We start from the raw sequence: 24916 nt of genomic DNA on the forward strand, positions 1-24916 counted from the left end.
GTGGGCGTCAGAGGCTGCAAAAGCACCTCACTGAGAACCAGCGACAGGCCTACCGGAAGCCTCGCCGTCTGTTTTAGACCTCGGATGCCTGTCCTTTTCTTTGCGCTTTTTATAAACTCCGGTAGTTGGTTGCTCCGACGGCATAATATAGTTAAATCTTCTGCCAAAATAATGAAATGCAAAATCGTACCGACGCTTAATAGTGCATTGGTTAAATCTAGCACAAAACCGACAACTAGCAACGTCGTGGTCAGGGCCTAGGCAAGGAATACAGTAAGAATGAAAATCCTTGTGAGGTATTTGCTTCCCACAAGAAATACAATTATTAACTTTTTCTGACATCGGTCTGGAGCAAGAAAAAAAGTTTCCCCAACGGGGTACTTAGCTTTAATGAAGACTTCGGATCTGAAATTCGAATTTGAAAAATCTCAGGAGTCGGCCGACTGGCACTTGCGAACTGCTTTTGCTTCGGGCACCGCACGGCAATAAAGACTGAAGAAAATTGCGTCGGCTGCATCTTTTATACCCCTGGTGCACTGATGTCAGGGAGGAGGAGACCGCAACCGACGCCGGACCTAGACTTTGGAACTCAGGCTGACTGCGGGTAGCCTGCCAGCAGGATAACCCAACTGTAATGACTGCAACAGTGAAACACGATGTTTCAGGAGTCGGCCAACCGGCACTTGTGAACTGCTTCTGGCACCGCATGGCAAGAAAGACTGATGTAATGGTGACGGCTGCATGCTTTATAGCCCTGATTACCTGACGTCATGGAAGATGAGACAGCAACCGATGCAGGACCCAAGACTTTGATAATCAGGCTGACTGAGGGCTACCTGCAAGCAGATATCCCAAATGTAATGACTGCAACAGTGAAACACAAAGAACATTGTAGAGCAGGAGCTGAGTGATGGAGACAACTTTCAGGGTGGCAGACAAACAGCCATGCTACTGGGTACACCAGCTGCATCACATCTAACCTTGGGGAAAGGCAGTGCAGTTGGCTGCACAGCTTTTCTTACTACAGCATCAATGGCACATGCTTCAGTAATGCACAAGCCAGCATTTTACCATGAAATCTTCTTTCACCTTCATGATCAACCACTATCTGCTTGATCTACATTTACTTTAGAATGTGATGTGAACAATTTAATAGGAACACTTGCAAAACAGTAGGGGATCAATCATTTTAGCACTTGGTAATGCAGCTACGCACACATGAATTTGAGAGTACCTAATTCACTGTTTGAATTACATGACTAGCCCAAAATAATAATTTTCATTTTCATAATGAAGTATTATTATAAATATTATTTTAAGCTTCTCACCTGTTTATATGCATAGAGTTCTTTGTGTGCTTGATGTCGTAGTCTAAAAAGAAAAAAAATGATAGGATAAAAAACACAAACTGAGATATCTTGAATATATGAAAGCATCATTTAAGACATTTGTTTTCTTGACTCTGTTGCTTACAGGAATGTTTTTGCATTAGCAGCTGCTGCACAAGTATCACCCAAAGCTGAACTTGAAAAAAGGCCAGGCAGGTTTAGCCACTGTTTTAGCTAAATGTTCCCTAGTTTCTGTACTTTTCAGAAGAAATTTTAATGCAGTCAACCCTTTAACTAAAGTTACTTTAGATATTTTATATCCTTTTTAGAAAGGACCTTTATTGTAAACAACTGAATGCCCATTCTGAAAACTGGTTCAGTCTACACAGAACTGGAGCCAATCTATGACCAAAGAGACAACTCAATAAATATTCTCTTCTGTTACAACAGCTTAAGCGTATTGACAAATTCAGGTTACATTGCATTACTATGTTAGACAGGAGAAAATAAATGGTACACATGGACACTATCCTTAAAGGAAAAAAGGCAAGTAAGAAAGGCACACTGCTAAGGCCTGCAACTCAAACTCTTTTAGCTCAACAGCCACCAGTAAAAATGGTTTTCCTGGGTAAAAAACAATCAACTCTACAGAAGAAGCCATTTCAAAAAGGGGAGTGTGATTTTCTTCAGCACAAAATTCAAATTTACAGTGGAACACATTCACTGAGAAGAGATCTAAGATGACATGTACCTTTAAAAAGGCTTTACACACTTTCAATGACGCCAAAGAGATGGTATTTCCTAATGGAAATTAGATGTAGCACCTAAGTGTACTTTGACAGAATAACAGCCGAGAACTTTGTCAAGACATGCGACAGGTAATCTAAAACTGAGGGTATAGGAGCAGTATATGGGTTTAGTCCTCCAAGTGAGACCCGCATAGGAAAAAGTAGTCACTGTTTTCTTAAGAGGTTTTTCCCAGTATTTGGCTTCAATGCAGATGTAAGAATCTGAACTACCCTGGACAGTTAAGGCAAGAAACCTGGCCATTAACAGAGCTAAGAGAAACTAGACATTTAGTAATTGGGACTAGAAATCCAGGTGGACCTCGTGGAAGGAATGAGACAGTAAAACTTAAGTGCCTAAGCTGACTGGGGTTTCCTCAAACATGTGAGGCTTGAATAAGGAGAAACAGACTCGTCAAAGCCAATACGGGGGACTTAAGAATAACCACAGACTTGTGTTGCTGTGTTTTCCAGATGAACTTCCCCCATCAGGAGAAATGGGAGAAGAGTATACAAGGGTCAAAGGGGGCTGTTTCTGGACAACAGCAACCCTGACACACGTTTCTGCTTTGAAGTGATGAAGAAAAATAATCTTCTGTACCTTGTGATGGTGGATAGGCAAAAACATCACACCAAGGCTTTCCCCTCATTCTGACAAATGATTAGACATCTTGTACGGCACTGGAAGACATCAACTGAGCGTGTCTGCTAATGAGATGGTGTCCCCAATAATATGGGATGCTGTCAGAAACCAATTGGTCAACATAGCTCATTCTCATTCCTTCACTGCTTCTCGTCACAAGGGACAAGAGTGGGTTTCACCTTGTTTATTCACACATCATAACCAGTGCCATGTTTTCAGTAAAGATGGCCATCACACACTGAAGTACACAGTTCTGAAAGGCTCACAAGTTGAGGTCTCATCAAAACCTCTAAAGCCAGCTATGAAGGCAGAATTGCGGCAGGCACTAAAAACAACCACAAAGCCTTCTATAGTTATATCAAGAATCTCCACGGCAATACCCAGGTTTGCTTCGAGATACTGCACAATGGTACCTCCTATACTGAGCCAACAGATATTGCCAACATACTGGTCGACAGATGCAGTGACAACTTTAACCCTCCCCCCCCTAAAGAATGCCAGGCACCCAGCATCACTGCAGCACAGGTTAAAGCTGCATTGTCTAAGGCCAATAATACAGCTTCCATGGGATCAGACAATATCCCTGGCTGTGTTCTACATGAACTACAAAGTGAATTGGCACAGTCTGCTACATTCATTCCTCTCCATAAAGGGGGAGTGGCTTCAGACCCTGGGATTTATCTCCCCATTACCCTGATTAGTCTGATATGCAAGGCTATAGAGTGCATCATCATGGACCTAATTAACAAGGATATAGGGAATCTCCAAACTCTAGATCTCATGCAGTTTGGTTTTGTGAAGGGTAGATCGTGCCTGCTCAACTTGGTTGACTTCATTGAGACAGGCACCAGAGCTGTGGATGAAGGTAAGGCAGTTCATACAGCCTACCTTGATCTGGCCAAGGCCTTTGGTACCATTCCTCACTCCGGAATCATTGATAAACTCACCAAATTAGGCATCAACCCCTATTTCACTAGGTGGGTTGCAAATTGACTCACAGACATAACCTACAGTGTGAAAGTAGCAGACTCTAAGTCAGACTGCCAACCAGTCACGAGTCCCACAGGGTTCGGTCCTGGGTCCTCTCCTGTTTGGAATCTACTTCTCAAGTTGAGGCCAACATGGAGGGACTCTGGCTGATCAAGTTCGTGGACGACTGCAAGCTAGGAGCCATTATTAACTCCACAAATGATGCAGACATTCTACAAAAGGCCTCAATGAGACCAGTGACTGGTGTCGAAAACATGGCCTTAAGCTTAATGCCAGAAAATGCGTCATCATCCCCTCTGGGAAAAACCCAGTTCCCACTAATTACCACATTGATGGGAGCCCACTGAGCACTGAAGAACTCTGTGGACACAGACAGACAGAAACCTCTCCTTCACCCAATATACTGCCACTGTGGTCAGAAAGTCCTTCTATGTGGTGCATCCCATTACCAAGGGTTTTGCATCCAGGAAGAAAAAGGTCATCATCTCTCTCTACTCTTCCCTCATAAGACCAATCAGTGAGTATAACGCCCCATTTGGCATGTACCTCACTAGACACCTGCAACAGCTGGAGAAGCCACAAAAGCACCTCAAGAATAGGATCCTAGGTGTTAAACACATGTCCTACACAGACAGACTCAAAAAACTCCAGCCATTCTCTCGTATCGTCTACTAAGAGGCGATCTCTGCTTGACTTACAAAGCCATGTCTGACCCATCCCTGTTAGGAATGCTACATCTAAAGAAATCCCAATCCCCTCCGCACCACATGCTCTAGAGACCTCAACCTCATTAGCACAAATCAACAGAACATGCTGGAGGAACAGGTTCATAAAGTACATTTGTGTACACTTACCATAAATGTAGATGTTACAGTGTATTCACTGTTGCAGTCATTACATTTGGGTTATCTGCCTGCAGGTAGCCCTCAGCCGGCCTGAATATCAAAGTCTTGGATTCCTGCATCGGATGCTCTCTCTACTTCCATGACGTCAGGTAGTCAGGGGTATAAAACATACAGCCGATGCCATTACTTCAGTTCTCCTTGCCCCAGATGTTAGGTGCCCCCACAATGGGAAGCAATTATATGATATGTTACACCTCCATCAAAAAGCAAATACACCAGAAAGCTTAAAACAAGAAGCAAAGGGTAGAGCCAAGAGAAGTCAGGGGGCTGGAGGGAGGGTAACCAGGACTGCCACAGTGAATACACTCGAACATCTACATTTATGGTAAGTGTACACAACTGTACTATGTTCTTCGTGGTTCACTGCTGCAGTCATTACATTTCGGTAGATTCCCCAAAGCTAAGGAAGGGAGGAGGAAGTTAGAGAGCATTAGGATCAGCTATTAAGCCCTGCAATACTGCAGTGGCAAAACCAGCTCTGGATTTAGAAAAAATAGGCATGTGGTAAATGCTTGGTGAAGGTATGAACAGAGCTCCAAGTAGCAGCTTCTAGGATGTCCCTGGTAGGGACCCCTCTGAGAAAGGCTGTAGAGGTAGATGCAGCCCTGGTGGAATGTGATCTTATCCCCTGTGGGGTAGGTTTTTCATGGTGCTTATAGCAGAAATGAATGCAATGGGCTATCCATTTAGAAATGGTTTGCTTTGAAATGACCTTCCCCTCTGCCCCTGCAGCAAAGTCAACTAGCAGCTGTTCAGATTTTCTGAGAGGCTTCGTCCTGTCCAAATAAAATCCAAGTTGTCTGTGCACGTCCAAAGAGTGCAGAATTTGTTCTCCATTGTTTTGTGGATTAGGAAAAAAGTTAGGCAAATGGATGGACTGATTTAGGGCCACACTAGACACCACATTGGGCATAAAGGAAGGATTGGTCCTTAGGGAAACCCTGTCTGCATGGAAAATAATGAAGGGCTCCACTGCCATAAGGGCTTTTAATTCAGACACTCTTCTTGCTGAAGTATTGGCTAGAAGGAAGGCTGTTTTCCAAGAAAGGAATTTCAACTCTGCAGTTGCAGCTTGTTCAAAAGGAGGGAGAGTGAGCTTTTCCAATACAAAGTTAAGGTCCCAGGCCGGAGTAGGGGCTTGCTTAGGTGGTCTTAAATTTTTTGCCCCTCTGAGGAATTGCTTTAACAGGGGTAAGAGAAGAGGGGTGGTTCAGTATTATAATGTGCTGAAATTGCAGAGGCATGAATTTTAATTGACGAGAAGGATAGGCCCTTGTGGAGCATTTCTGTTAAACACTGAAGAATATGGGTCTGGCTCCAGGAACAGTATCTTTTCCACTTTTCAGCGTAGGATTTTATTCTACTAGGTCTCCTTGCTTCCAGAATTACCTCTAGCACCTGCTTACTGAGGGATGCTATTGGAGAGCTCAAGGAATTAGCCAGGCTGCAAGGTTCAGGGTTTGAAGCTGAGGGTGCAGAATCTGGCCCACCTGCTGGGACAGCAGGGAAGGTGTCTGAGGTAGGTGCCATGGATCCAGCAGTATCATGCTGCACAAGAGGGGGTACCAGTTCTGGTAAGGCCAGTCTAGTGCAATAAGAATTGCCCTTGGTTTGTCCTGTTTGATCCTTAGCAAAACCTTCGAGAGGAGAGGCAGGGGGGGAAAGGCATAAACAGAGAGGCTTTCTCAGGTGAAGGACATGGCATCCACTTTCCAAGCTTGACTGTGGAGAGTCCTTGTGCAGAATTTGTCCAATTGGTAGTTCTGGGTGGAGGCCAACAGGTCTATCTCTGGAGTCCCCAATTTGTTCCTCAAGAGGTTGAATATTTTTGGTACCAGTTTCCATTCGTGTGGGTCCATGAGATTTCTGCTTAGGTCGTCTGCTGGTGAATTTCGCTTGCATGGCAGGAATTGAGCTTATAGGTGCACTTGGTAGCTCAAGGCTGTGTTGCACAGAGCCATGGCTAGTCTGCAGAGAGGGTACAAGTGGGTTCCCCCCCTGCTTGTTTATGTACCACATAACTGTGGTTTTGTCTGTCTTTACCAATAATTGTCCTGGAAGGATGTGGTCCTTGAAAGCTATCAGGGAATTCTGTACAGCTAACATCTCTTTTTGGTTGATATGCAGGTGCATCTGACTTGGGTTCCATTTGCCCTGAATGCACTGTCCTGCCAACTGAGCCCCCCATGCAGTCTGATGCGTCTGTAGTCAGGGTTTGGGCGGTAGGGGCTAGATTGAAAGGGAGCCCCTTGTTGAGGTGGCAGGCCTCTGCCCACCAAAGGAACTCTGTCTTATACAATGAATGATAGGAATCATTGATTCCAGGTCCTGAGAATGTGGACACCAAGGCTTTTTAGATACCATTGTAGTTTCCTCATTTGCAGTCTTGCACATGGAATCAGAAGAATGCAAGAGGCCATGAATCCCAGGGCTTGCAAAATTTTCCCTGCAGATAGCTGGGTCTTTGTGGCCAGTAGTTTGAAGTAGGCTGTCAAATAAACTTGTTTCTCTGGCATGAGGTAAGCCATCTGGGATGTTCAAGCTTGCTCCCAGGAATACAATCTGTTGGCAGGGTAACAGATGAAATTTCTTTTCATTTATGGTGTACCCCAGCGAGATTTGATGTTTCTTTACAAATGCCAGACGTTTTAATAGCATGTCCTGGCTTTCTGCCTGAATTAGACAATCGTCCAGGTATGGGTATATTTGAATATTTCTCTGCCTGCAAACTGAAATGGCTGTAGCTAGACACTTTGTGAATACAATGGGCGCAGTAGATAAGCCAAAGGGAAGTGCAAATAAGTGATAGTGCATGGAGCCTGCTATGAAGCGTAGGTATTTCCTGCAAGATTCCCTTATTGAAATGTGCAGGTAAGCTTCTTTAAGTCTAAGGTTGTCAACCAGGCATCTTTGCCCATCATAGGAAGCAGCTGTTAAAGTGCCAACATTTTGAATTTTGGGATTACCAAAAAGGTGTTTAGAATAGAGGTCCAAGATAGGACGCCAGGAGCGGTCTTTTCTGGGTACCAGGAAAAGTCCTGAGTAAAAACCTTGTCCCCTTTCTTCTGCTGGGACGGGCTGAATAGCCCTGATACTTAGAAGAGAAAATCTGCTGTTGAGCCTCTGCCCACTGATTTGGGGGTAGGTCTGGCCAACCGTTTGGGGTTGGTAAGGTGTGGAAGTGGAATCTGTATCCTTGGAAAACTACATTTAAAACCCATTTGTCCTGGGTAAAGAGTTCCCAGTTTTTTGCATGCAGGGCGAGCTTTCCTCCTAAGGGAGCAACAGTAGAGCAGGGCTTGGAAGGGTTAAGTCATTGTGACATTTTTCCATAGGGGGTTGTCTTACTATTTCCAGCTTTGGAAGTGGGAGTCCCCCACTGCTTAGGCCTGGGTGTAACCTGAGACTGTAACCTAGGTGGTCTGCTGTTCCTGAGTTTGGACTGAGAAGGCCTGGAAGAGACGGGAAAGGACCAATTTTTAGAAGGTCAATGCCTACTAAATCTGGGAGGCTGTACTTTCTGGGAGGCTGTACTTGCAGGAAATCTTTAACAGTTTGCATAGATTTAGCTTTTTCCTCCATCTTTTTAAGGACGACTTCTGCCTTGTTGCCAAACAGGCAGCCTTGGTTTAAGGGAGCATCCAGTAATTTAGCTTTAACATGATCTGGCAAGTTTTGCTGCTTAAGCCAAGCATGCCTTCTAAGTACAGACCCAGTGACAGCAGCCCTGCAAGATACTTTAAATAGTGAAAACAACATTTCAAAGTATGTTTACCAACTTGTTCAACAGAATGCATTAAATCCTTGAATTCTTTATTTTCAGCTGTTTTCATAATGTTTTATACCCCTGATGACCTGACGTCATGGAGGAAGAGACAGCATCTAATGCAGGAATCCAAGACTTTGATATTCAGGCCAGCTGAGGGCTACCTGCAGGCAGATAACCCAAACGTAATGACTGCAACAGTGAAACACAAACATCCCAGAGACTGCCCATGCTCTGGAATAGACTTCCCATACATGTCAAACAGAGCACCTCACTGGCCCTCTTCAAGAGGAATCTTGATGAGTGGTTGGGAAATAGAAAGTTCACCCCGGGGATCACTCCAGTGGCTCTACTCGATAGAGGGACTGGGATCTAATGTTGGACAGCACGATGCCAGGGTACTTCTATGGGCTAGGCTTGTAAAGGCTCCAGGGCCATTAGTCTAGTACACACCTATGAGCCTATGTGAGAAGGACAGCACTCCTTTCCAGAAAAGTGATGTGCAACCTGAACCCACGGGAAAAGAGATGCCTTGGACAGTACGTCTTTGGCAATGCCCCTGGCACTCTATGGCACATGCATCTCTGGTGACCAATACTCATGCGGCATGGATATGAAATGGGCTATCTACAGTCAGATGTTGCATGTGAAACCAGTCTTACAGATGCATTCCATACGCTTTGAATACTCTTTTGAAACAATGGATCTGAGAATTGCGACTATTGCACACAATACCAGCTGAAGTACCCTCATACAACATTTTGTAAAAGGTATTACCGGAATTTCTGTTTACATCAACTGCGAGACTCTTACATAAAGATGCAACTGTGACAAATAGAAACTACACATTTAGAGACCTGCTTCTGAAGTGGTAGAATCCTGTCCGTGGGTGAGTTCTGCATGAAACTGTCGAGGCCAGTAGGTAATCAAGTCCAGAGTGCTGCATATGAATGTGAGCAGTTGCGAAGACTGCAGCTGAAATTTTAGTGCTGCCTCCTAATGACCAAACATACCGATCAGGGACTCCACAGCAGAGATCAGTTTGTTCAATGAGAAAAAGACAGACAGCCAGTCATCTAGCTACAATAATATTTTTGCCTTCTTGCAAATGTCAATATGCATTTCATGAAAACTCTGGGGCTGAAGTGAGACCAAATGGATAAGTCATGAACCGATAGTGACTTGCTCCTACCTGGAAAAAAAAAAATAAACCCCCCGTGTTCTGGACTTCTTGGCTATTTCTAAGTGGCGGCAGGCATCATAGAGGACCAAACAGCTCATCCAGTCTCCTGCTAACAGACAAAGATGAAAGTACAGTTGTGTACACTTACCATAAATGTAGATGTTCGAGTGTATTCACTGTTGCATTCATCACAGTTGGGTTATCTGCCTGCAGGCAGCCCTCAGTCGGCCCGAATACCAGAGTTTTGGGATTTCTGCAGATGCTGTCGCCTCTTCCATGATGTCAGGTCGTCAGAGTTATAAAACATGCAGCCGACGCCATTACATCAGTTTTTCTTGCCCTAGATGTCTGGAGCCCCCAAAATAGGAAGCTATTACATGGTGTGGAACACCTCCAGTAAAAAGTAAACACCCCTGCCATAAAAGATGGCCATAAAGAGGGTAGGTAAAAAGGATAGAGAAAGCCAGGGAGCTGGGAGCTGGAGGGAGGGAAACCAGGACTGCAACAGTGAATACACTCAAGCATCTACATTTATGGTAAGTGTACACAACTGTACTATGTTCTTCGTGTTTCACTGTTGCAATCACCACACTTGGGTTGATTCCTAAAGCTGAGGAAGGGTGGAGGCAGTCAAGAAGTGTTGGGGCTGGCTAGCAGGCCTTGTAAAACTGCAGTGGCAAATCCAGCTCTGGATTTAAAAAAATAGGTAAGTGGTAATGCTTGGTGAAGGTGTGTACAGAACTCCAAGTTGCAGCTTCCAGGATGTCCCTGGTGGGGACCCCCCACTGCGAAATGCTGTAGAGGTTGAAGTAGCTCTAGTGGAATGAGTTCTAATCCTCAGAGGGGTAGGTTTTCCATGGTGCCTGTAGTAGAAATGGATGCAGTGTGCTACCCATTTAGAAATGGTTTGCTTCAAAATGGCCTTGTCCTCTGCCGATGTAGCAAAGCTGACTAGTAGCTGTTCAGATTTTCTGAAAGGCTTAGCCCTGTCAAGGTAGAACCTAAGCTGTCTGTGCACGTCCAAGGAGTGCAGGATACTTTCCCCTCTATTCTGAGGATTAGGGAAAAAGGTTGGCAAATGGATGGATTGGTTTAAAGCCACACTAGATACCACCTTGGGCATAAAGGAAAGGTTAGTCCTGTGGGAAACCCTATCAGCCTGGAAAATAATGAAGGGCTCCACCGCCATTAGTGCCTGTAACTCAGACACTTTTTGCTGAAGTAGTGCCTGTAACTCAGACACTCTTTTTGCTGAAATAATAGCTAGACGTAATTTTAACTCTGCTGAAGCAGCAGGGTCAAAAGGGGGAAATGTGAGCTATTCCAGTATAACGTTTTAAGTCCCAAGCAGGGGTGGGAGCTCTCCTAGGGTGCTTTAAATTGCTAGCTCTTCTCAGGAACTGTTTGATGAGACTGTGAGAAGAGAGAGGAGGCTCAGTATTATAATGAGCTGAAATGGAAGAGGCATGAATCTTAATGGACGAGAAGGACAGGCCTCTGTGGAGCAGCTCTGCTAGGTAATCAAGGATTTGAGGTCAGTTGGGCACAGCTTTGTCGTTTCCTTGAGAATTACACCAAGAACAATATATTTTCCACTTTTCAGCATAGGATTTCATAGTACTAGGCCTTCTGGCCTCAAGGCTGATGTCCAGCACCTGTTCGCTGAGGGATGCTGGTGGTGTATTCATGGGACAAGCCAGACTGCAAGGTTTAGGGGTTTTTAGCTGTGGATGCAAAATCTGTCCCTCCTGTTGAGACAGCAGGGAAGGTGTCTGATGTAGGTGCCAGGGTGGCACTGCTGTCAGACTGCGTAGGAGTGGGTACCAGTGCTGCCGTGGCCAGTATGGTGCAATAAGGATTGCCCTTGGCCTGTCCTGCTTGATCTTGAGTAGTACTTTTGAGAGGAGGGGCAGAGGAGGAAAGGCATAAATCGACAGGTTTTCCCATGTAAAGGATAGGGCGTTCACCTTCTAGGCTCTGCTGCGAGGGTTCCTGGTGCAAAATTTGTTCAATTGGTGGTTTTGGGGGGGGGGGCAAAATGGTCCACCTCCGGTGTTCCCCACCTCTGGGTTTGAAGTTTGAATGAGTTGGGTTCCGATTTCCACTAGTGAGGGTCCATCAAATTTCTGTTTAAGTCATCTGCCAGTGAATTTTGCTTGCCTAGCAGGAATTAAGTTTGTAGGTGCACTTGGATGCTCAAGGCTGTGTTCCACAGAGCCATAGCTAACCTGCAGAGTGGGTAAGAATGAGTTCTGCCCTGCTTATGTACCACATAACTGTGGTGTTGTCTGTCTTCATCAGGAAATGCCCTGGAAGGATAAGGTATTTGAAGACTGTCAGAGCATTCTGTACAGCGAACATCTCTTTTTGATTGATATGCAGGGGAATTTGTTCTGAGCTCCGTTTGCCTTAAATGTATTTGCCTGCCATGTGAGCCCCCATGCATAGTCTGATGTGTTTGTTGTCAGGGTTTGGGCGGCGAGGGGTTGAGTGAAAGGAACTCCCTTGTTGTGGTTCCATGCTTCTGCCCACCAAAGGAACTCTGCCCATAGACAAGGTATGATAGGAATCCCTGTTTCCAGGTCCTGAGAATGTTGACACCAGAGACTTTTTAAGTACCATTAAAGTTTCCTCATATGCAGTCTTGCATATGGAAGTAGCAGAATGCATGAGGCCATGAACCCAAGGGCTTGCAGTATTTTCCTTGCAGATAGCTGGGTTTTGCTGGCCATTAGTTTGAAATAGTTTGTCAAATGGACCTGCTTTTCTGGAGTGAGGAATGCCATCTGGGAAGTTGTGTTCAAGCTTGCTCCCAGGAATACAATTTGTTGGCTGGGCACCAGTTGTGATTTCTTTTCGTTGATGGTGTATCCCAGTGAAGTTAGAAGTCGTTTTACAAATGCCAGGTGCTGAAGTAGCAATTCTGGACCGTCTGCCTGAATCAGGCAATCGTCCAAGTATGGGTAGATTTGAATATTTCTCTGCCTACAGTATGCAATGGCTGGAGCCAGGCATTTTGTGAATACTCTGGGCGCAGTAGATGAGACAAAGGGAAATGCAGAGATCTGATGGTGCATAGAGCCTGCCCTGAAACGTAGATATTTCCTGCAAGACTCCCTTATGAGGATGTGCAGATAAGCTTCTTTTAAATCTAGGGTGACTAACCAGGCATCCTTGGCTAGGACAGGAAGAAGCTGTAGCAGTGTAAGCATTTTGAATTTTGGGACCACCAGAAAGGTGTTGAGGATTGATAGATCCAGGATAGGGCGCCAAGAGCTCTCTTTTCTGGGCACCAGGAACAGTCTGGGGTAAACCCTGTCCCCTTTGTTCTGCTGGAACAGGTTGAATAGCCCTGATATGGAGAAGGGAAAGTACTTGCTCTTGAGCCTCTGCCCACTGGTTTGGAGGAAGGTCTGGCAACCCGCTCGGTGTTAGCAGTCAGTGGAAGTAGAATCTGTATCCCTGGGAGACCATGTTTAGAACCCATCGGTCCTGAGTAATGGGCATCCAGTTTTTTGCATGAAGGGGAAGTTTTCCTCCTAGGGGTGCGAGTACTTGGATACGTCTGGGAAGGATAACTGGAAAGTCATTGTGGACTTTTTCCATACGGGGGTGGGCTTACCACTCCCTGGTTTTGAGGTGGAAACACTCCATTGTTTAGATCTCTGCATACTCTGAGATTATAGTCTTGGTGGTCTGTTTCCCCTGGGTTTGGACTGAGAAGGCTTGAGAGGGACTGGAAAGGACCAGTTTTCTGAAGGCCAATGCCTACTGAATCTAGGTGGCTGCACCTGTAAGAAATGTTTGACTGTTTGCATAGACTTAGCTTTTTCTTCCATCTTTTTAAGAACAACTTCTGCTTTTGTGCCAAACAAATACTCCTGATTTAATGGAGCATCTAGAAATTTTGCTTTGACATGGTCAGACAAAACTTGTTCCTTTAGCCAAGCATGCCTTCTCAGTACAGACCCAGTGACATCAGCCTTGCAAGATGCTTCTAAGGCATCAAACCCACATTGCAAAGTATGTTCACTAACTTGGTCTGCAGAATGCATTCACTCTTGTAAATCTTTATTTTCTGCACAATCTGGAAGTAACACCATTTTTTGTTTAATTAGTTCCATAATATGCTAATGGCACTTCAACATGTAAAACTGGCAATTCAAAGCCCTGATGGCAAGAGTTGCAGAGGTATACACCTTCTTACCCTGTCTAAAGCTCTAGATTCCCTGTCTGAAGGGGTAGGGTTTTTGGCTGTAGTAGCCTTAGTGCCTTTAGATCCCTGGGAAATCGTCTCTGGATCCGCAGTAGGATCCTTAAAGAGAAATTTATGAGAATCAGGTACTCTGTAGTGCCCGTCAGGATTTCTAGGAGCTGGTGGTAAGGTGTCGAGAGTAAGACTGGACTCCAAGAAGACATCGTCTACAATATCAAGGACAGGGGGTATAACTAGACACTCGCGGTAGGCCTAACCGTGGTTTCAGCCAAAACCGTGGGCCGCGAGTGTCGGTCCTTTTCCTTGCGTTTTTTGGCTAAATGTGTAGTCGGAGTCTCCGACGGCATTTTATATGCAAAAGCAGATCCAAAAAACTCTTCTGCAAACTCCGACCGATGTCTAAGAGTCCGTCGGTTGAAGGAGGCACAGGCTAAACAAGCTGATACGTCGTGGTCTGGGCCTAAGCAAGGAAGGCAGTAAGAATGGAAATCCTTATGAGGTATTTGTTTCCCACAAGTTAAACAATTATTTACTTTGTCTGACATCGGCTGAGGCAAGAAAGAGTCTAGCAGTACTTAGCTTTTAGAAGTCTTCGATAGCTGAAATCTCTGGATCTGACTGACCGGCACTGAACAGCTTCTGCTTCGGCATCGCGGCAAGAAAGACTGAGGAAAATGGCGTTGGCTGATGCTTTTATACCCCAGCAGCTCTGACGTCGGGGAAAGTGCGACATCAGCCGAGGCCAGACCCAGACTTTGGAATCCGGCCGACCGCAGGGCTGCCTGAGGCAGGACAACCCATATGTTATGACTGCAGATGCATCCTTGAAGGACATCTAGAGGCCTGCGCTGAGGCAGATCTAAAAATTCCCCCGAGTCTCTTTTTGGACTGAGGATAGTCCTGGCATTCCCAGCGGAACTGCTCTCAAGGTATGCAAGGTTTCACCAAAAGAGAAATCTGGAGCGGAGGCCGAGGGAATGGATTCCTCTGTATCTGAATCCTCATAGGTAGATAAGGGTATGTCCTGGTAATCAGAAGGGTCAGAGTCATCAGACTCCTGGTCTGTAGAATCAGAAGGAAATTCAATTCTTTGTCTTTTGGCAGGAGAAGGCTGGCTTCCCCTAATTAGAGTAATAAGGTCTTCAGCCATTCTAAGCATTTGTTTTTGTGGCATGGGAGGTTGAGCATGCGCTTTGGACGTCGGTTTTCTAGGTGTAGTGCAAACTCTGGGCCTGAGAAACTTGGTAGTTTTAGTAGGAAATGAAGTTGTCGGTTTAATATGAATATCGGTAGGTCGGAATACACCCTCAGAAGCCGGTGCCTGCACAGCGGCTCCGGACCCATCCAAGGTAGAGACATCCTCAGGCTCCATAGTCGAAGAAGCATCTTGCGGCATACCGGACCCCAAATGGGTCTCAGCAGAGGCCTGCAAATCTGTAGAAGCGGGCATCTGGGGCTGCAAAGGCACCTCACTGAGTACCGGCAGACTGGTGACTAGCTTAACGGAAGCGGTCGGCAATTTTTGACCTATGCGGTCTGTCTCTGTCTTAGTGCTTTTTCAGAAGATCGGTAGTCAGATGGCTTACCGAAGCTATTTCGGAATATGGAGAACGAGAGTGAAAGGATTTAGCTGCAAAAATAGCCAGATGACGAATGGTTCGGGCATTAAGGCACAAAACTGACAGCTAGGGACGTTGTGGTCTGGGCCTAAACAAGTGACTCAGTAACAATGAAAATCTGTGAGGTATTTGCTTTCCACAGGCAAGGCAATTGTTAACTTTTTCTGACATCGGTTAGAGCAAAAAAAAATTTTAGACTGGTGGTCTTCGATAGCTGTGGAGTATCTGTACCTTAGTTTCATTATTCAAAAAAAAAAAAAAGAATCTCCAACGGGGTACTTGGCTTTAGAAGACTTCATGTCTGAAACTCGAAAAAAACCCCGTAATTTTCAGGTAGTGGCCGACTGGCATTTGTGAACTACTACTGCTTCGGGCTCCTATCACTGTTCTTATCCGTTTGCACTAGATGAGGACAGGCTATACAGGAAAACAGATGGAAAAATTGCTCCCCAACTGCCACTCAAGGGGGAAAAGTACAGCAAAGCCCCTATAATATAGTGAGAAAGCTGTGGTTTCCCTACTACAGCAGACTACTACCTTTGAGAAGATCCCTTTTCCAAAAATTACCACAATACTGGTTTATTTCAGATCTCAGGTTGCGTTCCTGCTGGCCACATCTAAACCACAGATGGAATGGGTTCCATTACATTTTTGACAAGACTGCATAACATGCAGGCTGAAATTTCAGAACAAATGTGAGGGTTTTGTCCTCCATGTCCATATTTCTCTCGGCAGGTTTTCACATCAGTGCCAAAAATAATGCTGCCCTAGAAGGATCAGTTCAAAAAGTCACCTTGGTGATTTCAAAATCAGTAAGACTGAGGCAGCATGTCATGACAGAGATGCTGGTAAGTGCAACTAGGAATGAACCCTCAGAAGAGTTGTACATCAATGTCACTGTGAGATACATTACTGATGAAGTTGCTAACTGGTACTACAAACCTTGTTTTAAAAGGTCTGACAGTCAACTCGTTCAGTGACTACATTTCATCAGTCAGCTCTCAAGGGAACTAAAACAAAATCACAAATTTGTCCACAGTCCTGGCCTCTTCAGTAGGATGGACTGCAGGGCTCTATGGGATTGAAGTCTAATTAAAAGCTGCTGCAATAACAATGGAATTTGGATTTGGGTTCTTTGGCTTGCAGTTACAATTCTCAGGGGCAGAGTAAACTGCTCAATTTTCTGGAAAGAGATACTACAGTACCAGAGTTGTCCCATGCCACAGTAAAGGACAATTTTAAGGATATTCACCAGTATGGGGAACACCCAGGAAGTACAAGTCCAAATGGCTTTCTGCAACATCTTCTGCAGGCTAGACACAGGGTCAGTGGGAAATGTCCTCTCTGCCTTATCATTTTTATAAATCTGGGTCATTGAGGGGAGATGGAGGGGAATCTGGTTACTTAGAATCGACATCAGGCGTGGGGTGACTCGGTTGAAGAGTTCACATGCTTACTCTTGCACATGTGCTTTTTCTCTGTTCTTCATGGTGAGGAGTCCTAAGATAAAGAGGTATGACCTAAGTATGGAGTGTGGGGTCAAGATGGCAGCTTGAGTGCAGCAGATTTTAGTTCTTCTATAGTATTAGAAAGTAATCTACCTTTATCCACTTAAAGATTTAAGTGACGGCATTTTTTTAAATTTGGTCTCATGAAAAATTTGCATGTCAAAAGTTAAACGAAAAAAACAAACAAAAAAAATTCCTGTCAGAAGATCTCAACAGACCACTTTACGATTTGGTTTCCAAATTACTGGGAAAACGACCATTTCTACAAAGAAGGCTTTCCAAATGACCATCCATAAAATAATCATCCTTAAAATAGATAATAAGGTAGACAGTATAAAAGAATGGCAAGAAACAGTATAAACTTCTAAAAACTATGGTCTAACAACACAATGCTTACATAATACGGCATTGGAACCAGCTTAAATGACACTGAAGGAAAACCAAGTGAACAAGGAAATCACACTGAATTTTTACTAAAACAAAATAACTTGATTATTGGATAAGGTGGATGACCTAGAAAACAGAGAGAAGAAATAAATCAGGAAAGTACAGTTGTGTACACTTACCATAAATGTAGATGTTAGAGCGTATTCACTGTTGCAGTCATTAAATTTGGTTTATCTGCTTGCAGATAGCTCTGTCGGCCTGATTATCAAAGTTTTGGGTCCTGCGTCGGTTGCTGTCTCATCTTCCATGACGTCAGGTAGTCAGGGGTATAACGCATGCAGCCGACGCCATTACATCAGTTTTTCTTGCCCCAGATGTCAGGTGCCCCCATAATGGGAAGCAATTATATACAAGGTTACACCTCCAACAAAAAGCAAACACACCAGAAAGTTTTAAGCATAGTAAACAAGAGTAGAGGTATAGTCAACAGAAGTCAGGGGGCTGGAGGGAGGGTAACCAGGACTGCAACAGTGAATACACTTGAACATCTACATTTATGGTAAGTGTACACAACTGTACTATGTTCTTGTTTTACTGTTGCAGTCATTACATTTGAGTACATTCCCAAAGCTATGGAAGGGAGGAGGCAATTAGATAGCATTAGGACCAGCTATAAGGCCCTGCAAGACTGCAGTGGCAAAATCAGCTTTGGATTTTGAAAAAAACTGGCAAGTGGTAATGCTTGGTGAAGGTATGTACAGAATTCCAGGTAGCAGCTTCTAGGATGTCCCTGGTAGGGACACCTCTGAGAAAGGTTGTAGAGGTAGATGCAGCCAGGGTGGAATGTGGTGTTATCCCCTGTGGGGTAGATTTTCCATGGTGCTTATAGCAGAAATGAATGCAATGGCCTATCCACTTAGAAATGGTTTGCTTTGAAATGGCCTTCTCCTCTGCCCCTGCAGCAAAGGTTTGCTTTGAAATGGCCTTCTCCTCTGCCCCTGCAGCAAATGCAATCAGCAGCTGTTCAGATTTCCTGAGAGGCTTAGTCCTGTCCAAATAAAATCTAAGTCGTCTGCGCACATCCAAGGAGTGCAGTATTTGTTCCCCTTTGTTCTGTGGATTAGAAAAGAAGGTTGGCAAATGAATGGACTGATTAAGGGCCACACTGGATACCACCTTAGGCATAAAGGAGGGATTGGTCCTGAGGGGCTCCCTGTCCACATGGAACAGGATGAAAGGCTCCACTGCCATGAGGGCCTACAATTCAGACACCCTTCTTGCTAAAATGATGGCTAGAAGGAAGGCTGTTTTCCAAGAAAGGAATTTCAACTCTGCATTTGCAGCTGGCTCAAAGGGAGGTAGAGTGAGATTTTCCAATACAAAGTTAAGGTCCCAGGGTGGAGTAGGGGCTCTCCTGGGTGGTCTTAAGCTTTTGGCCCCCCTGAGGAATTGCTTTAGCAGTGGATGAGAGTAGTGGGGTGGCTCTGTATTATAATGAGCTGAAATGGCAGAGGCATGAATTTTGATGGAAGAAAAGGACCTTGTGAAGCATCTCAGTTAAGTATTGAAGAATGTGCAGTAAATTGGACACTGTTGTGTCCATCCCCTGAGTTTGGCTCCAGAAACAGAATCTTTTCTATTTTTCAGCATTGGATTTAATAGTACTAGGCCTCCTTGCCTCCAGAATGACATCCATCACTTGCTTACTGAGGGATGGTAACGGAGAGATCATGTAATTATCCAGGCTGCAAGGTTCAGGGTTTGAAGCTGTGGGTGCCTAATCTGGCCCTCCTGCTGGGACAGCAGGGCAGGTGTCTGAGGCAGATGCCACGGTTCCAGAAGTGACACACTGCGTGGGAGGGGGTACCAGTGCTGGCATGGCCAGTCTGGTGCAATAAGTATTGCCCTTGGTTTGTCCTGTTTGATCTTTAGTACCACTTTGGAGAGGAGAGGCAGAGGGGGAAAGGCATAAACTGATCGTTTTTTTCAGGTGAAGGACAGGGCATCCACTTTCCAAGCTTGTCTGTGGGGAGTCCTTGTACAGAATTTGTCCAATTGGTAGTTCTGAGGGAGGCAAACAGGTCTATCTCTGGGCTTCCCCCATTTGTTTCTCAAAATGTTGAATATCTTCGGTTCTAGTTTCCACTCGTGTGGGTCCATGAGATTTCTGCTTAGGTCGTCTGCCAGTGTATTTAGCTTGCCTGGCAGGAATTAAGCTTGTAGGTGCACTTGGTGGCTCAAGGCTGTGTTTCACAGAGCCATGGCTAGTCTGCAGAGAGGGTATGTGTGGGTTCCCTCCTGCTTGTTTATGTACCACATAACAGTGGTGTTGTCCATCTTTACCAATAACTGTTCTGGAAGAATGTGGTCCTTGAAGGCTGTCAGAGCATTCTGTACAGCTAACATTTCTTTTTGATTGATATGCAAGTGCATTTGACTCTGGTTCCATTTGCGCTGAATGCACTTTCCTACCAAGTGATCCCCCATGCATAGTCTGATGTGTCTGTTAGGGTTTGGGTGGCAGGGGGTAGAGTGAATGGCAGTCCCTTGTTGTGTTGGCAGGCCTCTGCCCACCAAAGGAACTGTCTTTAAGCAAGAGATGATAGGAATCACTGATTCTAGGTCCTGAGAATGTTGACACCATAGGCTTTTTAGATACCATTGTAGTTTCCTCATATGCAGTTTTGCATACAGAATTAGTAGAATGCAAGAGGCCATGAACCCCAGGGTTTGCAGTATTTTCCTTGCAGACAGCTGGGACTTTGTGGCCAGTAGTTTGAAGTAGGCTGTCAAATGAACTTGTTTCTCTGGCGTGAGGTAGGCCATCTGGGAAGTTGTATTCAAACTTGCTCCCAGGAATAAAATTTGTTGGCAGGGTACTAGATGTGGTTTCTTTTCATTTACGGTGTACCCCAGAGAAGTAATTTCTTTACAAATGCCAGATGATTTAATAGTATGTCCTGGCTTTCTGCCTGAATTAGACAATCATCCAGGTATCGGTACATTTGAATATTTCATTGCCTGCAAAATGCAAAGACTGGAGCTAGGCACTTTGTGAATTCCCTGGGCGCAGAAGATAAGCCAAAGGGCAGTGCAGAGAACTGACAGTGCATGTAGCCTGCTCTGAAGTGTAGGTATCTTCAAGATTCCCTTATTGGGATGTGCAGGTAGGATTCCTTTAAATCCAGTGTTGCCAACCAGGCATTTTTGCCTAGCATAGGAAACAGCTGATGAAGAGTTAGCATTTTGAATTTTGGGATTACCAAAAAAGTGTTTAGGATAGACAGGTCCAGGATAGGATGCCAGAAATTGTCTTTTCTGGGTACCAGGAAAAGACTTGAGTAAAATCCTTGCCCCCATTCCTCTTCTGGGACAGGTTGAATAGCCCTGATGCTTAAAAGAGAGAGAGAACCTGCTTTTGAGCCTCTACCCACTGATTTGGGGGTAGATCTGGCCAACTGTTTGGGGCTGGTAAAGAGTGGAAGTGGAATCTGTATCCTTGGGAAACTATATTTAAAACCCATTTGTCTTGGGTAATGAATTCCCAGTTTTTTGCATGCAGGGCGCTCTTTTTCCCTAAAGGAACAGTCACAGTTGGGCAGGGCTTGAAAGGTTTAATGTTAAGTCATTGTGACGGATTACCATGGGGGGGGGGGGGGTCTTACTACTCCCAGCTTTGGAAGTGGAAGCCCCCCACTGCTTAGGCATGTGAGTACCTTGAGACTGAAGCCTGGGTGGTCTGCTGGTTATGGGTTTGGACTGAGAAGGCCTGGAAGAGGTAGGAAAGGACCAATTCTTAGAATGCCAGTGCCTACTAAATCTGGGAGGCTGTACTTGCAGGAAATCTTAGTTTGCATAGATTTAGCATTTTCCTTCATCCTTTTAAGTACTTCTTCTGCTTTGTTGCCAAACAGGCGGTCTTGGTGTAAGGGAGCATCCAGTAATTTAGCTTTAACATGATCTGGCAAAGATTGCTCCTTAAGACAAGCATGCCTTCTAAGTAGAGACCCAGTGACAGCAGCCCTGCAAGATGCCTCAAATGAATCAAAACCACACTGCACAATATGTTTTCCAACTTGTTCAGCAGAATGCATTAAATCCTGTAATTCTTTATTTTCAGCACAGTCAGGAATCAATATCATTTTCTGTTTAAATGAATCCAATACTATGCTGCTGATACTTTAACACATGAAGCTGGCAGTTTAAGGCCCTAAAGGCCAAAGTTGCAGAAGTGTATACCTTCTTACCCCATCTGTCCAGGGCCCTGGAATCTCTATCAGAGGGGGTAGGGTTTTTGGCAGTAGTAGCCTTAATGTCTTTGGGTCCCTGTGAAATGGTCTCAGGATCAGCAGTAGGATTCTTAAAGAGGAACTTGTGAGAGTCAGGTAACTCTAATACCGGTCAGGTTTTCTGGGAGCTGGAGGTAAAATGTCAGGGGCCAGGCTAGATTCCAAGAAAGCATCATCTACAATGCCCAATACAGAAGGGATAGCTAAAAGCCTGTGCTGAGGTAGGAGTACGAATTCCCTAAGCCTCTTTTTGGAGTCAGAGTATTTCTGGCTTTCCCAGTGGAAATGCTCTCTAAGAGCATGCAAAGTTTCACCAAAAGAGAAATCCTCTGGAGGGGAAGCAGAGGGAATGGAGTCCTCTGCATCAGAATCCGCATAGGTAGATAAGGGCAACTCCTGGTCATCAGAGAAAACAGAAATTTCAGAATCCTGATCAGAAGAATCAGAAGAAAATCAGTTCTAGGTCTCTTAGAGGGAGAAAGGTGGCTTCCCCTGATTAGAGTATTAAGGTCTTAAGCCATTCTTATTTGTTTTTTAGGCATAGGGGCCAGACCATGTAGTCTGGGAGTTGATTTTCTAGGGGTGGATCGAGTTTTAGGCCTTGAAGAAGATAGCATCTGTTTAATATGCAAGTCAGTAGGCCTGAATACACCCTCAGAAGCCGGTGCCTGCACAGTGGCTCCGGACCCATCCAAGGTAGAGACATCCACAAGTTCCACAGTCGAAGAAACATCTCGCGGCATACCGGACTCTGAATGGGTCTCAGTAGAGGCCTGCAAATCTGAAGTAGTGGGTATCAGGGGCTGCGAAAGCACCTCAGAGTACCGGTGAACTGGCGATTAGCTTAGGAGAAGCATCGTCGGCAACTTTGGACCTATGCGGTCTGGCTCTGTCTATCTTTTTTTCGGAATGCCGTTAGTCGGGTGGCTTATCGATGCCATTTCTGGATAATTGAACAGAGTACCAAATATTTAGATGCGAAAATAAACAGACGACGAGTAGTTAGGTTTAAATAAAGCACAAAATCGACAGCGAGGTATGTCGTGTTCTCGGCTTAAGCAAGGAATGCAGTATGAATGAAAATCTTTATGAGGTATTTGCTTTCCACAAGAAATACAATTGTTAACATTTACTGACATCGGATTAGAGCAAGAAAAAGGATCCCCAATGGGGTACTTAGCTTAGTTGAAGACTTCAGATCTGAAATTCAAAAACAAAAATTTCAGGAGTCGGCCGACTGGCACTTGTGAAAGTACAGTTTTGTACCTACCATAAATGTAGATGTCCGATAGATATGCAACTGCAGTCATAACATATGGGTTGTCCTGCCTCAGGCAGCCCTCAGTCGGCCGAATTCCAAAGTCTGGGTCCGGCGTCGGCTGGTGTCGCCTCCTCTCCGACGTCACCACGGCTGGAGTATAAAGGCATCGGCTGACGCCATCTTCTTCGGTGTTTCTTGCCCCAGATGCCAGGTGCCCTCCTAGGGAGGCTACATTTGGTAAATGGATAAAAATAATCCCAAACATGCACAACAGTAATAAACAGATACACCATAGGAATACCCCCAGCTAAAGGGAAAAGGGGGTAAGGACCCAAAAATAAGGATACAGAGGGGTAGGAGGGAGGGAAAATCCGACTGCAGTTGCATATCTATCGGACATCTACATTTATGGTAGGTACAAAACTGTACTATGTCCTTCAAGAATGCAACTGCAGTCATAACATATGGGTTGAATACCATAGCCAAGCTGGGGGTGGATGGAACTAGGATAAGGATGGTGTAGCTAAAATCCCCTGCAGGACTGCCGAAGCAAAGCCTGCTTGGGATCTGGAATATAATGGCAGGTTGTAGAGTTTGGTAAATGTATGCACGGAGCTCCATGTAGCAGCCTCTAAAATGTCCTTTGTTGCCACTCCTCTTAGGAAAGCTGTGGAAGTGGCTATAACTCTGGTGGAATGTGGCCTAATATTGGCTGGCACAACTTTTCCATGGAAAGAATAGCAGAATCTGATGCAATGTCCAATCCATTTTGAAATTGTTTGCTTGGAGATTACTTTTCCTTGTACTCCAGCAGCATAGGCTACAAACAGTTGGTCAGACTTTCTGGTGGCCTTAGTTCTGTCCAAGTAGTAACGTAGTTGTCTGTGTATGTCCAAAGTATGCAGTAGCTTTTCCCCCCTATTTTGCGGATTGGGGAAGAATGTAGGCAGGTGAATAGCTTGATTTAGAGACACCCTGGAAATAACTTTGGGCATGAATGTAGGATTGGTTCTTAGAGAAACTCTGTCTTGATGAAAAATGAGGAAGGGAGGCACTGCCATGAGTGCCTGTATCTCCGAAACACTTCTTGCAGATGTGACTGCCAATAGGAATGCTGTCTTCCATGAAAGAAATGGCATTTCTGAACTTGCTGCTGGCTCAAATGGAAGAAGAGTTAATTTTTCCAACACATAATTGAGGTCCCACGCAGGTACTGGCTGTTTTCTGGGAGGTTTGATATTCTTTATCCCTCTTAGAAACTGTCTTAGCAAAGGGTGAGAAAACACTGGAGGGTCACAATTGTATTTTGCTGAGATTGCTGAGGCATGAATCTTTATTGAAGAGTATGATAGTCCAGTATGCAGTAGTTCTGCCAAGTATTCCAAAATCTGAGGTATACTCGGCAATGCTGTGTCCTGACCCCTGTTGGCATTCCAGATGCTGAATTTCTTCCACTTGGCTGAATATGTTTTTCTGGTGGAAGGTCTGCGTGCTTCCAGCAAGATTTCTTGAACTGATTTTGAAAGAGAGTTAGGCGGAGGAGTCATGTTAGCCTCCAGGCTGTCAGATGCAATGATTTCAGGTCTTGATGTACAGTCCTGTAATTGTGTTGTGTTAGGAGCAGGGGACATAGGGTCAGAGGCCATGGTTTGGTCCGAGTTATGGTCAATAGCAATGGGTACCAGTGTTGCCTTGGCCAGTCTGGAGCTATCAAGATACCTGTTGGTTGCTCTGCTTTGATCTTCAGTATCACCTTGGTCAGCAGAGGCAGAGGAGGGAATACATAAATTTTTAGAGAATTCCAGCTGAAGGAGAGAGCATCCGTTTTCCAGGCTAGAGGATGGTGAGTCCTTGTGCAGAACTTTTCCAGGTGATTTAAGTGGGAAGCGAAAAGATCTACATCCGGTCTTCCCCATGTCTTTGTCAGTTGAGAGAAAATGTGAGGGTGCAGCATCCATTCGTGTGGATCCATGAAATTTCTGCTCAGGTTGTCTGCCAGTACATTGTCCTTGCCTGGTACAAACTGGGATTGTAGA

At 44.9% G+C, this 24916-nt stretch overlaps 1 protein-coding gene across 1 annotated transcript in view; it reads right to left on the bottom strand.

The window, feature by feature from the left end:
• The window catches only part of RNF24 (ring finger protein 24), a 669287-nt gene that overhangs the window by 265658 nt on the left and 378713 nt on the right, over nucleotides 1-24916 (bottom strand). The window contains exon 3 of the mRNA XM_044062004.1: nucleotides 1329-1371. Coding sequence (XP_043917939.1) covers nucleotides 1329-1371 — 43 coding nt within the window. The remainder of the gene's footprint in view (nucleotides 1-1328; nucleotides 1372-24916) is intronic.

Source organism: Protopterus annectens, chromosome 2.part1, assembly GCF_019279795.1.
Source record: "Protopterus annectens isolate FY-2018-M chromosome 2.part1, PAN1.0, whole genome shotgun sequence".
Classification (NCBI taxonomy): Eukaryota; Metazoa; Chordata; order Ceratodontiformes; family Protopteridae; genus Protopterus; species Protopterus annectens.